The sequence below is a fragment of the Falco rusticolus genome, chromosome 14 (assembly GCF_015220075.1).
Source record: "Falco rusticolus isolate bFalRus1 chromosome 14, bFalRus1.pri, whole genome shotgun sequence".
Taxonomy (NCBI): domain Eukaryota; kingdom Metazoa; phylum Chordata; class Aves; order Falconiformes; family Falconidae; genus Falco; species Falco rusticolus.
In genome coordinates, this window is record NC_051200.1 from 21,723,117 (window position 1) to 21,738,489 (window position 15,373).

Genomic DNA, 15,373 nt, shown 5'->3' on the forward strand with positions numbered 1-15,373 from the left:
TCTTTCTTAAATGTTGCAGGGATATTATTTATATAATACATTAGCCCTCTCTTCCTCACCGTGGCAGTGGCAGAGCTGCTGTTTGTTTAACCTGACCGCAAGCACATGAAGCATCCCATAGGATCCAGGAGAGAGGTCCCTGCCTAGAGGAGTCCCTGCGCTGACACATGGAGAAAGGAGAGGTGGGACAGGTTGCAGACTTACCATCGTACAAGGTCGAAACTCAGCCCCAGTCCCCACAGCCCCATTAGTTAGAGCAAGAGTGGGACTGCCAAGGGCAAGAGCGCAAGGAGGGCAGAAGATGTCATCGCGTCTGGGATGGTAGGGCAGATGGTGGGTGAACAGGGCGACAAAGAGCTGCAGGACAGGGCCAGAGGGTTGTGTCAAAGGTCAGGTTTACATCTTGGTTGGCTGCTAAAAGTGAAGGATGCCTTCTGATGTTAGCATGAGATGAAAGTCCCCAGGGCAGGGCTGAACACTGCTCTCGGCAGGTCGGGACATCACTGTGTGGCCTTCAGACAGGGAGCGGTGGACGTGCATCTGAGGGGAGGGCTGTTCTACAAAGGCCATTTTCAGGGAAGTGAAAACATGCATCGTGCCTCCAGCCTGCTTAGCTATTCCGTTTCTTCCAAGTGAACTATGTTAGTCAGCTAAGGGAGAAAAGAAATCATTCTGACATAACACAGCCTCCCACCAAAAACCCTTGGCATGCCCGTGGGGGAACAGCAAGCAGCTCCACTCCTCCCACACCCTTTTGGCAGTGCCACCTGGGAAACGTGCCCTGCTCAGCCCTGTAATTCTGCATGGATAAACACGACCTGTCCCTCCTCGGCCACTTACCCTCCCGCATTTAGCTGCCTGCTCCCTGTTACTTCAATGGCTTCGCATGTAGGTGCTTGTGGCCACCCCCCCTACACCTTCACTCGTCCCTTTCCTACACATATTAACCCTCTCCCAGCTCATCCCCGGGCAGCCCAGCATATCCACTCTTTTTCCATAGTTTTGAACTGCAATAACATACCCATCTCACAGTCGTCTGGTTACTTTGCAGGCAACGATTACTGCAATGAGATGACGTCTTTGTATTGAACATAAAATGGTTAATTAAATACAATGTGCAATATGTCTGCCACCTAAATAATCCTCAATAAGTGTAATTTCAATCAGTTACTATTTAACTAACATGTAGTACTGGTTAAACCTGGCTGAAGTGACAAGGAAAATCAGTTGCCATCTATCCTTGTGATCTATATCTCAAGGCTGAAACACAACCGACGGGGGGGCTTTGGCAATGCTGGAAGGAGCTCGGTGAAGACAAGTGTTTGCACACCAGAAGTGAGGCCTTTTTTTCTGCAGATTGCACTGCAATCGCATAAAATTAAAATGCAAAGTGGGCACTTGTGTATTTTTAAAAAAGGGATTAATGCACACTTCCACATTGATGTGTGTGCGCTTTTTAGTCAGCTGTATTTGGCATTGCTGTATTTATGCTAATGCGTATTCGCAAGTTAGCGCTGTTTGCCATTTGGAAGGTGTCCTCAGCAATTCTGGGTCCCGCTGGCAGGAAAACCCCGGCGTGGCTGAGGCAGAGCACTGCTGGTGCCCAGCCTTGGCTCCTCGCGGGCTGCTGTGCGCCCAGCCAAACCTTTTCCAAATTCTTCGGCTGTGGAATAGGAATTGAGTTTGCAAGGTCAAAAACACCTCTCCACGCAACAAACTTTCCCCTTCTCCTTGGCACACCCCCACGCACGTGCTCATTGCTATTAGGATCTGAAAAATTCCTGGACACGATGGACAATGGGGCACCGGCAGCTGCAGGGACGGGGCAGCTGCGCCAGCAGCATGTGGTGGGAGCACCCATGCTTGCTGAGGACAGCTAATGCACTTGTGTTTCCTTCCATTCTGCTTGATTTTTTTTTTTTTTTTTTTTTAATTAGACATCAGCCCCATTGCAGCCAGCCAGCCCAGAAGGTGCTGGGGCCTGACACCAGCACGCACTGGGAGCTACCAGAGGAGCAAGCTTCTGCAGCCCCGCTCGGCCAGGGTCCACCTAACCTCTGCACACCCCTTGCTCCTCTATTTCACCCATGCTTGGGGGAAAAAAATTATAAAATTAAAAGTCTTGTAACAGGACTGGTTTTTTCGTAAGACTAATAAAAAAAACAGCTCCTTTACTCTTCAGTAAAAACATCTTTGTTAATTATAAGACTCAGACCCATTCTGGTTTCAAAGCATAAATTAGTTTTCTGATTTTCTTCTGTGCAAGAATTTTGTTCGTATATATTTCCTACAGTGCAATAGACAGCCTTGTTACTAGACAGGACACACATATACTAGAAGAAAAGAAAGGGATAAAGAAGAAAGAAACAGCAAGAAAGCCACCAATAAATCATTCCAGCCCCCTCTCTTCCTCTGCAGTTAGAAGGGGCTGGGGATTTTTTGATGAACTAATCAGAAAACGTGGGCTTTAAAAACCAAATCATTTCTGAGGAAGGGCTGGGTGAGTTAGTACCTCTGGAAAAAAATTTAAGCAAGCCGTTTCTTAATTTTGAACATTTCATTTCAACATTTTTAAAGAAAAAGTTACGTTCTGGATGGAAAACCATCTTTTGATGTCTATCAAAGAACTAAAGCAATTATTAAAGAAGTATATTGATGTAAAATTTTTATTAAAATAATTTTTATTAATCGTGATGAGCTCATCTGTATTTTTTTCATCTGGTTGTTTCCTGGGGTGCTTTATGATTCCCTTGCATCTGAGTTCTGTGTGGAAATGATGCCCCTGTACAGCATGTGTAGTGTTGGGGGCCAGACCGCAACCTGGGGTGGCACCATTAACATCCAACACCCAGCACCTCTAACTGGGAGGTTAGTGCAGTGGGGCTGTATGGCTGGCCCAGCATCTACCCAGCCTGAGCTCCACCACCCTTTGTGTGTTTGCAACATATTGTGGGACAGGGGGGAGAAAATGGGACTAAAAGGGCTGTTATTGTACAAAAACACATAGATAGTGGGTTTCTCAATTTCACTAATGTAATGGGATTTCACTCTCCATCTCTCAGCCTTATGGAGGGCTCAGTGAGCCCTGATCTTACTTTTCTAGCAGAGGTGACCTTTAATCTAGGAGAAGGAAAGAAGAAGTTTCCCAGCCAGGAGCAGCAGACCCTGGTACCAGCACTCGCCACCGTGGCCCCAGGTCCCACAGATGCTCTGCCCAGTCCATCCCACCCCTCAGCAGGAGGTCCAGGAGGCCCCTCCAGATGGTGATGCAGCTCTTGGTTGGCCCAAATGACCATTAGGACCACACTTGTTTCTGAGTGGAAACATTTCAAACAGGCTAACGTATACACGGATGCTGGGCAGACCAGGAGCTCCTCTGCCTGTCTCCCCAGCCTGGGGCAGGTGGTTGTGTGGGGGAGCCACGAGATCATCCCAAACTAGTCTACAGCCTCCTCCCATCACTAGCCAGTGCCTGAGTTAACGTAACACCCCTGGAGCACTATAGCTATAGGCTTAGGACCTCCATCCACCCAAAAAAACCCAACAACCCCCCAAAAAAGTAACATTCTGCAACAATTTTTAAGCCTATAGAAAATAGCAATGATGTTGGGTGCCCTTTGTAGCTTGCGCTGGGATCTCTGGAGTGCTACACCAAAGCTAGGTAGGTGTATTAACTGACCATCACCTTGATCCGTGTAAAAGTCAGACACAAATACCATTTAATTACTGAGGAAAACCACCCTCCCCATCCTCCCTTACCTCTTCTGGTGCCAGGCGGGAGCTGCCTTCAGGGTCCTCTTACCCAGAGAGGTCGAACGAGGTGCCACCACAGACAGCCCAGGACCTGGATGGAAGGAAAAGGAAGTTGTATCCTGGGCAGTTTAGTGACCTTTATTTCCTAATTGACCCTGATGATTTTTTTTCCCCTTAAGCTTTTAAACTGCAATTGTGACTCTCTCAAGCATACAAACTCTAGCCAGGCGCTGGGGCTAGCCAGCTCAGACTTTTCACAGAATCAGTGTTTTACCTTTTGATTGATCAAAGACTCCATCAGCACGCTCTGAGTTATTGTTATTTTTTGAGGTTTGATCCATGCTTGCAGAAAATAATTACATATTATGTAGATAGATCAACATATTTTCACACTCTCATGCTGAAAGCAGAGGATTTCTTGCAATTTTACAAACAGATGTGATTTCAGGGCTGCCTTCAGAGACTTCCCCGAATCCCTTTGGAGTTCTACATACCTTTCTGCCTTGGAGCTTACCCTGACAATCTGTCATGCTCTGAAAGATGTTCCATGTAACGTTTCTTTAGGAAGATGGGGTTAATATCTCTCACGGGTCTCTGCCTTTACTGTTGTCTCCACAAACCTCAGAACAAGAAGAAACCAAGGAGGAGAGCAAAGCCATCCAGACCATGACAAGCACTACCCAGGCACTACCAGCTTCGCCTTGGAAATGCCAGCAACATCCCCCGGACGGTTTTGCAAAGAGCAACCCCCCAGTATGAACAGCACGGGAAGGGAGAGGAATAGATATCCATATTGACATTTGCCCCTTTAATTCGGCAATAAAATTATAATCACCAGTTCATCTCCATCACATGGTCCTTTTTCATCTCTCCCGTCTCCATGTCTCTTGGAAGAAGCACAAAAGCCTGGATGATGAAAGATCCTTAACGTTTCTTAGGAGGTTGGATACCGCCCAGTACTTGACGTCAGGAGAGAAAAAAGCTCAGATTTGCCTCACCTGCTTCTTAAGCGTTGCCAGTACTTTCCAGGATTAAGCCATTACAATCTCCTTAAGCAGTCATGAAATAAAATAAACACAAGTGTGATTTTGTGGTCAAAATAAAAGTTAAAAAAATGTCCCCACGCTAAACACCAATGCTTTTCAGAGCTGCGAGTGCAGGGGAGGTTTAGCCTGATTTTTAAATGCAGCTGCTTGACCTATGTGCCCAGACTTTTCTGATGTAGTTTTTGGGCTCTCCATTTGCCATTGAGCTACTCTCCATGGTTACAACTTTTGCCTGTTTCAACCTTAACTTTCCAAAGACTCCTGTAAACTTCCAGAGTAAGCACAGAGCAATAACTCTCTGAACTACTAAAGGAATCAAACTGATGCAATTTATTTCCACAGAACCATGCAATATTCAATGATACACTGAATCCATGTTTTTAACACTTTTTAAAGGACTAAAACCCTGGAAAGAATTAATTAGGCATGCTCCAAAGCCTGAGCATTTAACAGTTTTCCACTCGGTTGTAGAATTTTAAGACCACCAACACTGGCTACTGGCAAAGATTATCAAAGGTATTCTGGGCTGAAATACATACTAGTCAGAGGGCTTGGCCACTAAGCAACTGGAAAATACTTCATGAAAGCTTTAGCTGTGCTATTATATTTTGTAAAGAAACTTTAAGAAAAAATCCATAGTATCTAGAAGGTTAAATTTGGGGCAGTGTGACTCATTGGGGAAATATGTACTGCACAGCATATTGTCTTCCCTGCAGATCAAGCAAATTGTTAATACAGCAGAGAGGTATTTATGGTCCCAGCACTGCAAAGCAGGGTTGAAAGTGATTAACGGGCTGGGATCTGCGCAGGATGCGGCCAGTTCGTGTGCACAGGGATGCGGGGCTGGCTGGAGCAGCCTCTGCAGGAACGAGCCACCGAGATGCACACCTGGAGCCCAGCAACATCTGCAATTGCTCAAAGCATTGAAATGTCTCTTGTGCTAAAGCGAGATGAAAATGTACAATTTTGAAAAAATACAAGGAAAATGGTTGTTTTCTTGCACCCCCTCCCCCCCCCCCCCCCCCATCAGATAAAACATCAATTCCATTTTCTGGAAGTGCCCTGATTTATCTAACCATTTCTGTTGCCTACTACAACATTACAAAGAAATCGACACATGCCAAAACAGCCACCATTCGGTACGGTCCTTGGTAGCCCATAACAATATTGCAGAGAACTCATTTTCCATGGTGGAAAACTCAGATGGAAAAAAATCATGATTTAAGTACCTGGTGCCCAGAAGCATGATGGATGCTGTACAAGCCAAAGACAGTACAGACATCCAGATGTTTCGGACAAAAGCAAGGCAGTTCAGAAGCCAAAAGGGGGGGGAACAAACCAAAAAACCAAACCCAAACCAAAAACCACCACCCACCCCACCCCTTCCCCCCCAAAAAAAAACCAGTATGCAGGAATTGGCCAAGGGATTCACAAAGTATCTATCCTTGATTTTTTTAAAAAAAATTTAAAAACTCCTTGGCAAGCAACTTGATTTATTTTCATTTTTGCTCTCCAGCTACAGGATAAAAGCGACCCATCTTAGTAAATCTTTCTATAGCTATTTACTCTGCAGAACTTAAAGAGAAATTTTAAACACAGTGGACACTAAACTGGAGGTAAAGGGTGGACATTCCATCCCCAGATAGCCAAGGACCTTCAGATTCAGGGGGTTTTTCCCTTGAACTTGTATGCAACTGCTTACGCCCATGAACAGCCCATTTTTCTCACTGGTTACAACTGCTTGCCTTACTGGTGATCTTGTGATCGCTGCGCAAGGGCTGCACGGGGCAGAGCTGAATGCGCCACTGTTCAAAGCGGATCGGCCAGGCTTGCTGTGCCGGGGCGGTGGCACCCAGAGAGACACCCCCCGTGCCACTGCTACCCTGACGTCAGCCTGAGCGTGCTGCGGGTGCGAGGAGGTAATAACTGAGGGGATTTCATAATACAGCATCTTTAATTGAAATAGAAACGTAGTACATTACAACACGTTCGTGTAAGTTGTATATTACAACATATTGAAGCACAGGCAGTTTTCTAAACTGTAGTCAAATCCACATGACTCCCGTGCAAGGTGAATTAAACTAAGGAAAAAGCCAACATTTCAATAAAGTCATAGAAGATGACAATGGACTTACACTAAAATCAATAAACACTTATATATAAGCGTATACACACACAAAATACACGTATAAGGCTAAAAGGTCCAATTTTCATTTGCAATGAGGTGAATTTCCAGCAGTGGGGCAGTGAAGAATGGCCTTCACGTCAAAGCTAACTACATCAGCTTATGTCAGGACACTAAAGGAGTTTGTTCAAATGAAAATGAGACCTCCACATCATTGCAAAGCAAGTACACACAATTTTGTGTCTTTAATTTAAAATTAAAGCCCCAGAGTACTAGGCAGTGGTCTCCTCGAGTATTTCTGCAAACAGGAGATCGACTCTAGAAGTCTAAAAATATCATGGGCAGGAGCACGCAAATTCCTACAGTTGCTTTTACTTTTATTTCAGAAGGAACCACTTGTTCAGATTAAATATTCTTGGATCCTTCAATGCAGAGGAAGGGAAATAAGAAAAAGAATTTCGACATTTACAATGCTAAAACTTACCCTATCAGGTTCAGCTAAGGAGGAGGATTCAAAGTCTTGAACACTTACCTGGAGTTTCAAAGAGCATTACCCAAACGCAGAGGTACCCGTCTCCCTCGGGTACTACCCCTGGAGGTCACCTGCACCTGCCCTGCAGAGGGGATGGCACCTTCCTGGCAGAAGTGCTCCACAGCAGTGAGGGTTTGGGTCCCTCTCTCTGCCGCATCTTCTGGGCAGATGCATCCAAACCTCGCCGCCCCTGCAGCTCTGGGCCACAGCAGCAGAGATCATGCAGTGAGCCCTTGCAGGCTTCCTGCAGCCAGCCAGCCGCAGCGCACGAGGCTTGCACAAGTATCACCAGCGGATTTGGAGCTTCCCTGATTTACTTTTTGAGGCGAGACGTTCCTTAAATATTTTTTTTACAAAATCAGTAACAATACATTTCCCCCTTTTAATGCAGCTGTAGTAAGTTTTCATTAAAAGAACACCATGTCTAGGTGCAGGACAGTCCCTCTGGTATGACACCCACTTAATTACATGATTTGGCTTTGGATTTCAGGTGATGAGCATTCATAGTCAGGAGCCATCAGTTCCTGAGGAGCAGGAAAGATCTTTCACTGTTTCTGCTGCCTTTCAGATGGCATGCTCCAGCGCCCCATGAAACCCCCCTCGAGACCACAGTTTCCTTAACGTATAACCTAAACGCTCCCTGCTGTTTACTCCATCCCTGCTGACTAATGAGAAGACCCGATATCTCACCTTATTAAAACACCCTTTCTTGCAGTCATAGACAGTTTCAACAATTTTCCCAGATGTTTCTAAGAAATTCTCCCTCGGACATTACCTTGCCTTGCTAGTGCTCAGCTGTGCCCCTTTTCCCTCTAGAAACCCAGCACTGTGCAACGAGAGCACGTTCGATGCCAACCACTCAGGATGTTTTGCCCTGTCTGTGCTGTCCTTTTCAATATGCGTCTTATTTACATTATCTACATGTATAGTAGCCAGCCACGAAACAGCCAGATCCCTCGTGGGAAGCCATCTACCAGTGTTTTCACATCTCCAACGTCAGCTCTTTCTCCGTTTCTTTCTTCTCAGCGCAGGCCGTCCCACTGGGCTGCGGCGGTGGGATGACACACACCGACTTCGACCGGTTCTCTTTCACTTCCCGGACCTTTTCCACATTCCCCACTGCAGGAAGAGAAAAACACTAACTTGTGTGAGAAATGTTCTCCTTTGTGCATCAACAGGAATGAAGAAATACCGAAAACTACAGAGGTGGCCGTTTCCTCATTGGAGATGAGCTATTCCACCGCAAGGATCACTTTTCAGTTATAAAACAAAAAACAAAGATCAGTATTTCAATGGAGGAAAAAGAAAAATAAAGACAATTCACACCCTGTTTCGTACTTTGAAATCTATTACGTATCTTGACCAGTATCATCATTCTTTTGTCAGTCCCCATCAGCAACTTTACAGAACAAAAATTCACATCTGTGACTACCTTAAAAGAGCTTTTAAAGATGCAGGTGTCATGCTGAGGCACCTACGATTCCATGTCACCACATTAACTGATTTTTTTGCAGGGGATGTATGTGCAGTCATGATGGAAGGGTTACGGTCTCCTCCAGCCCTGTCACCAGGTATGTCAGGGCGTTGTGCTCACATTTTCCCTGGGGCAAAAAAAAGCCCAACAAACCCCACCTAGAAACACCGCTTTTTATCACTTCACTCTGCTCACACTCATGTTTTTCTTCCAGAAGAAGATAGTTTAAACATTTATAATACACTGTGGATTAAAATAGCTGCATTCCCAGCAGATGTCCATGTTATGAACACACAAATGCCACACGGTTGTGTTCCTTCCATCCACTCTTGCAAACCCATAGTAAGATAGCATCATGCAGACGACCTGCCAGCTGTTCTACGGCTCTTTACTTAGCAAGTTTTTAGTTAATTGTTTAAAGAAAATTACAAAGGAAGAAAACATTAGAAATAGAAGAACACAAAAAGATTGAAAGGAAACTTTCTCCCTTCTTAAATATTTTTCCAGTACATATATAATAAAGAAATGTTCTGTATGTTAATGTCAGACCCAGCCCCTTAAGCTATCTCAGCCCATATTGGGAGGCAACATTATTTTTTTGGGTTTTTTTCAATGAACACTGAATCTTTTCAGCCACCATTCTTACAGATGAGATTGTCCTAAAAGGTGTGCCAAGCATCATAAAAATTCAGTGCTCTGCTTCCCACTGATGATGTCACTGAGGTTCAGAGGCTGAAACGACTCTGCCTACAGTTTTGACTGGCTATACTTTGTGTGACGCTTCATTGACCATTTTTAATTCATAAAAGTTCATAAACCTTTTTTTTTTTTTTTTTAAGTGTGAAAACTAAGCTTTCAGTTATCTGAGTTTGGGCTTAAGAAAACATGAGGCCCTGAGCCACTGATCCTTCTGTAACAGATATTCAAAAGATAGCGCTGCTAAGGGGGCACTCAAAAAGCATTTTAATAATAGTTAGCAAGAAAAAAAATATAATTTTTTGAAAGAATTTGAGCACAAACTTCATGTTTTGAAATATCATTAACTTTTAGAAGGTTTTAGTCTATTCAGTAGCGTCACCATGGGCAGAATGACCTGCAATTACTGCCAAAAATCTTAGCACTTCATGGAATATGAGGAATGGTACCAGTTTCAAACGCTGGCCTGGCTGGACATGGGAGACAAGAAAGCTGCATGAAAACTCACACACACCCCCTTGCAGCACACAGGTAATGAGGAGGTCAAACACCTGGACCGGGACACACTTCGCAGCTGCCCGGAGCACCTCCACTGCCAGCAGCGCATCCCAGCGCTCGGCACACCCGGCCTCAGGTGGGGCCGAGGTGGGACACTGGGGGGTGGGGAGGCTCGAAGCTCTGCTCGCTCACTCACGATGCTCGTCACGGTGCTCATTTTCCCCTGCGCCCGGCACTGGGGGGGCCCCGCGAACGCGGGGTTCAGGGCTGGGCCCCCGCTACAGGACAGACCCCGAGGGGCTGCAGCGTGTCCAGGGACGGGCACGGAGCTGGGGAAGGGGCTGCGGCACCGGCTGGGGGGGCTGGGGGGGCTCAGCCTGGAGAAACGGGGCTCGGGGGGGCCCCATCGCTCTGCGGCTGCCTGAGGGGGCTGGAGCCGGGGGGTCGGTCTCTTCCCCCAGGGAACCAGCGACAGGACAAGAGGGAACGGCCCCAGGCTGTGCCAGGGGAGGGTCAGGGGGGATCTCAGGAGAAATTCCTTCGCGGAAAGGGTGGCCGGGCAGGGGGACAGGCTGCCCAGGGACCCGGTGCTGGCACCGTCCCCGGGGGGGCTCAAAACCCCCGCAGGCGCGGTGCTTGGGGACACGGCTCAGCGGTGGGCTTGGCAGCGCTGGGTTAGGGGCTGGGCTGGGTGGCCTTAAAGGTCTTTTCCAACCTACGTGACCCTGTGACTCTGCGATGTAAGGAGCCCCGCTCTGTCCCCCGGGCTGCAGCAATGGCCCTGCCCGCAACACAGAGCCCAGGTCTTCCCGCTGCTGCCTGCAGGGAGGGCAGGGGGCTTTGCCTTGACTGTCTCCCAAATCCCAGCCCTGCAACAGACACACCGCAGACCTCAGCACATCCTCGCTGTCACCCGTGGGGCCATCCCTGGGGATGCAGCAGGGTGAGTGAGGGGGGGGCAGGAAATCGCTGCCAGCACCCACCGGCTCCCCAGCTTACCGGTAAAGGAGCGGCACAGCTTGGGCTGCGTGCTGGAGTCACCCTGCGCCAGGTAGGAGTCGTCCTTCTGTGATTAAAGAAGAAAAGTACTTTAATGCATTTACGAAGATTGCTAGCAAGCCTGCTAATGACACTCCTGCTTCATAAACAAGCCATTTGCAATCCCCAAGGACTCTGTTTCCATTTGTTTTACTTTTGCCAAGAAAAACAAAAAGAACTATCACTAAAAATAGACCAAATAGATGGCAGGAAATATTTACAGACAGTGATTTGTTTCCAGTTTGTGGAAGAGGTCTGAGCTCTCCAGGAGTGATTCAACAGACAGGATGGGACGGAGCAGCCCTGGAGCTCCGGGGAGGACAGGGCAGGCGAGCGTGGGGGGCAAAGCCCATCCCCAGGCCACGGGCGCCTCTCACCTTGGCTGTCCCCCACCTCGGCTGCAGGCCAAGGAGGCAGGTAATGAGCTTGCACTAACGAGCTCCCTGTCCTTTCACTCCAGTGCTAATCTCCACCCTTCAGGGGGGAAAAAAAAATAAAATAATCAGGTGTCGTAATGCTGCCTGAATTGTTCAGTGCTTCTGTAAACTGGGAACAAGTCTCTTACGCAGCTCTGATTTGGCACCTCGGTCCAGAAACCCAGACTGCCAAAATAACTCTGGACACCTCCCAGCCTGGATTTCTGTTTTGTTTCTGTTCGTTCCCTCCCCTAACGAGGACTGATGCTCTCCATCCCTTGTTCACACTTTTATTGACCATTTTAATAACAATGCCTTCCCGGCTCCAGCAGCAGCGGCCAGCTCCCTGGAAAGCCATTCCCAGGGGCATTTAATGATTCTCAGAGCATGCTCCATGAAAGGGCTCCGACATAATTACCAAAGGCAGTATGTCATTTACGCACATGGCTTACAGGCAGCTCCAAATAAGCTCCTTCTGGGGGAGTGTGCTCATGTTTTGGCAGAAGAAAAGAGGATGAAGTTGCCTGGCTACAGGTGCAAGGATTTTCTGGGTGCTCGGTGGTAAATAAAAGCTATCCTGGGTCTCAGAAACCGCTCTGCCAGTGTACGCTGCATTGGACCCCTGCCTAAAATAAGGCAATCTCAAAATCCGGACAGCGTTTCAGAGCCAGCGTGATGCACAGCTCCAGGAAGCAGCAGCCTTCGGCAGGAATTTTGTCCTTAGGCAGAGGAAGGCGAACTTTCTGCTGGAAATAGATAGTCTTGGAGTTAATCCTCTGGGCTGCGATTCAGATCTGAAGTCACCTCGTAGTCTTGCCAAGGTTTTTCTGCCTGGTGTAAATCATTTAACCTGCGCCGTTGACTCGAGAGGGATGAAGAGTGCCCTTCTCCTACCTCCTCTCTCTGCCTTCCCTATTGACCCTCACACCTCTCCCTGGCGGGGGCTTCCAACGCAGCCTAGGAGCCATCCCTCACCAAGCGAAGGCAGACACCTCAAGGGCACCTGAAGCCACCCAGGTCAGAGAGAAGGGGCGAGTCGTCCTGGCTGAAGCCTGCTGTTGGCCACGGAGCTGTGCCTGTCCTGGTGCAGGCACTGGTTTCTCCCCACCAACTGGGGAAGGGGATGGATTGTCCATCATGAAAGGTGAACTTCATGCTCGGCTCCCCCCAAACCTGGTGGAGCCACAGACCCATGGAAAGATGCTCTTCCAAGCATACCTTATTTCGTGGTGACTGACACAGGGGGGAAAAGACCAACCAGCACATAATAAACTATGAGGTGAATCTAACTGAGCTGTAACAGCTTCGTGTTTTAATAGCAAAGCACTAACCAGCTTCACTAAAAAAGAAAAATGTATGCACGGACAGCCAGCGAGCAGAAGCAGCACTGTTTCCACTATCCAAAGGGATTTTTACATTATTCATTCAGCTTGTAACAACCTCACTGATGGAATGTATCACCAGAGCTTTTTCCAAAGACTGGCAGTAGATGTGCAGGTGTTTCAGCAGCACCAAAGGGTTTGCAGTGGCCCTTTGCTTGAAGTTTGTTTGGCAGTTCCTTGATTTCCAGCTGGCTTTACAAACACAGTTGTAATGCTTCCATCTCGTGGTGAAATGCAGAACAGGAACGTGCGTGGCCGGAGAGCATCTAGTTTTTTCTTGCTGACTCAAAACCTGGAAGGCCAAACCCTTCCTTTTGGGACTACGAAAGATGGAGTAGCTGACAATTAGAAAAATCTCAAACACTAACCAGCTATGTTTTTCATTCATCTCCTTTTTAAAACAGGAAAATGCCGTTTGCTTGTCAATCTGGCATGAAACTAAATCAGAGTGGCTAGATTTTTTCCCCCAAAATTTAAAATATTGAGCTGCTTTTAATGGGATGAAATCTACTTTTCAGCACACTGTTCCTTCTTCCTGCTGACAAATTCTGTGATCTGTCCTCCTACAGCATAAAGTAACAGCATTCACCCACCCTCCCACCTCGTGTTAATATTCCAGGGCTCTTTCAGAACATTATCCCATTGCTTTTGGGTATCGCCTTATTTCTATTTGCAGTACAATGAGGCAGCTATTCTAGAACATTAGCAAATAAGCTGCCGATCACACAGAACACGCCTGGGTTTTCCTTTTGGGTGCAGAAGGATGTTTCTTGGGCTTAGAGTCATGCCATTTCGACGTCAGAGATGCCATGGGATTGGGCTCTCAGAATTTACATCTGCTTCACTCAGAGTGGCACAAAGCAAAGGTAGCTGCTGTAAAGAGGCATGATTAGCACCAAGAGATGGCTTCTACGACACAGCAGTATTCAGCATTAAATTGGCATTTTGCATAATCCATAGAAGCGCTCACCGCTCCCATAGGGCACGAGCCACCATCCCCGAGTCAGTACAGAAACAGAGTGAATTCTGCGGCTTTTGCAATTCCCCTCAAAATATTCCACTCCCTGAAAGGCCAGCTGTAAGCAAAGTAACAGGAGAAACCATCTTCCCAAAGGTGCTACGTTTCCTACCAACTGCACTGTAGTGCCTAAGGGGAGCAGCAGCAAAGGGGAGAGCAGGAGCGCGAGGGTTAACAATCAAATGTCCTTAAAGTCTGTAACATCGTGCTCAAAATCAGCCCTAGTTTGATGTTGTTCTTTTGAAGTTTAATTATACCAAATGTTCTACAGGAACATGCCATGTTCTTGCCTATCTATTTTGAATTCTAAGTACCAATCAGCATGTAAATGATCAAATTAAATCTTTTAAGTTGTTTGCAAGAGCCGGAACACCTTTCTGTGAATGAAGGGCTGAGAATCAGCAGCATTTGGTGCGTTACTGCCGTTCTCGGTGGGCTCTTCAATGACTGGCATTTGAACAAAGAAATCAGAGTGGAAGAAAGCCTGAGGCAGTCCCAAGTTCTTCTGCTGTTGTGGAAAATTACTATCTAAATAAAGAAAGATAAATTATTTCTTTTTAAAAGGTCATTCTGTTCTCCTCCACGAGGGAGCCTTGCTGCCCAGACTAGAGGCTGCAGTTCGCACTTGGACCGTGCTCTAGTCCAAGCCATCAAAACCTAAGATGCAGGGAAGCGGGTGAAATTTAGGAATGGCTCGGCAATTACTGCTGCTGACCTGGGGGGTGAGAGCAAAATACTGGGGGAGCTAATTGCTTCTCCTCCAGAGCAACAGTTACAGAGGATAGGAGGGGTTGAAAAGACCAAGCCTGCTCCTCCTGCACCATTCCTGGAACATTTCATCTTTCCACTGGGAAATGTTGGCCCAGCTTCTCTTGCTGATTCCCAAAGAAGCCAGCAAAAGTCTTCACCAGCCACAGACAACGTATTTACCTTGTTTCTCCTCTAATTCAGAACATGAACAGACGTGGACCTGTGCCAGCAGTAAATTTGGACTCAAAGTGGTTCTCCCAGGAATCCAGTATGCAACACTTCCCTCTATTTTACTTTCTCCAAGTCAGCCCAGAACTATAGCTGCTTTTAAAACCAAAAAAAAAATCACCTCTAGAATAAACAAGAAAGCTCGCAGTAATGCTTCTGTCCTTTCAAAAGGGTTGGGGCAGGGGGGAAATCACAGAACAGTTTCAAATATTTACAGTCCATCTGGACCGCTGACAATGGGCGAACCACATTCCCGCCTTTGACAAAATCTCCCAGAAAAGAAAACATGGGAAAAACAGGCCTCTGAACGTACAGACTGAAACCAAATTAATAACATTTGCTCAGTAAATAACTTTCCTAGCATGGATGGAAGCCTGTGTTCACAAAGCACTGAGCAGCGCAGCATGTAGGATGGTT

General features: G+C 46.9%; 1 protein-coding gene across 1 annotated transcript in view; it reads right to left on the bottom strand.

Moving 5' to 3' along the window:
- Positions 1-6,214: 6,214 nt before the first annotated feature.
- The window catches only part of LOC119157540 (sodium/hydrogen exchanger 2-like), a 31,576-nt gene continuing 22,417 nt past the window's right edge, over positions 6,215-15,373 (bottom strand). Inside the window, exons 11-12 of the mRNA XM_037408552.1 lie at positions 11,124-11,190; positions 6,215-8,575 (exon numbers count right to left, since the gene is read on the bottom strand). Of these exons, the coding sequence (XP_037264449.1) occupies positions 8,439-8,575; positions 11,124-11,190 (204 nt within the window). The 3' untranslated portion in view covers positions 6,215-8,438. The remainder of the gene's footprint in view (positions 8,576-11,123; positions 11,191-15,373) is intronic.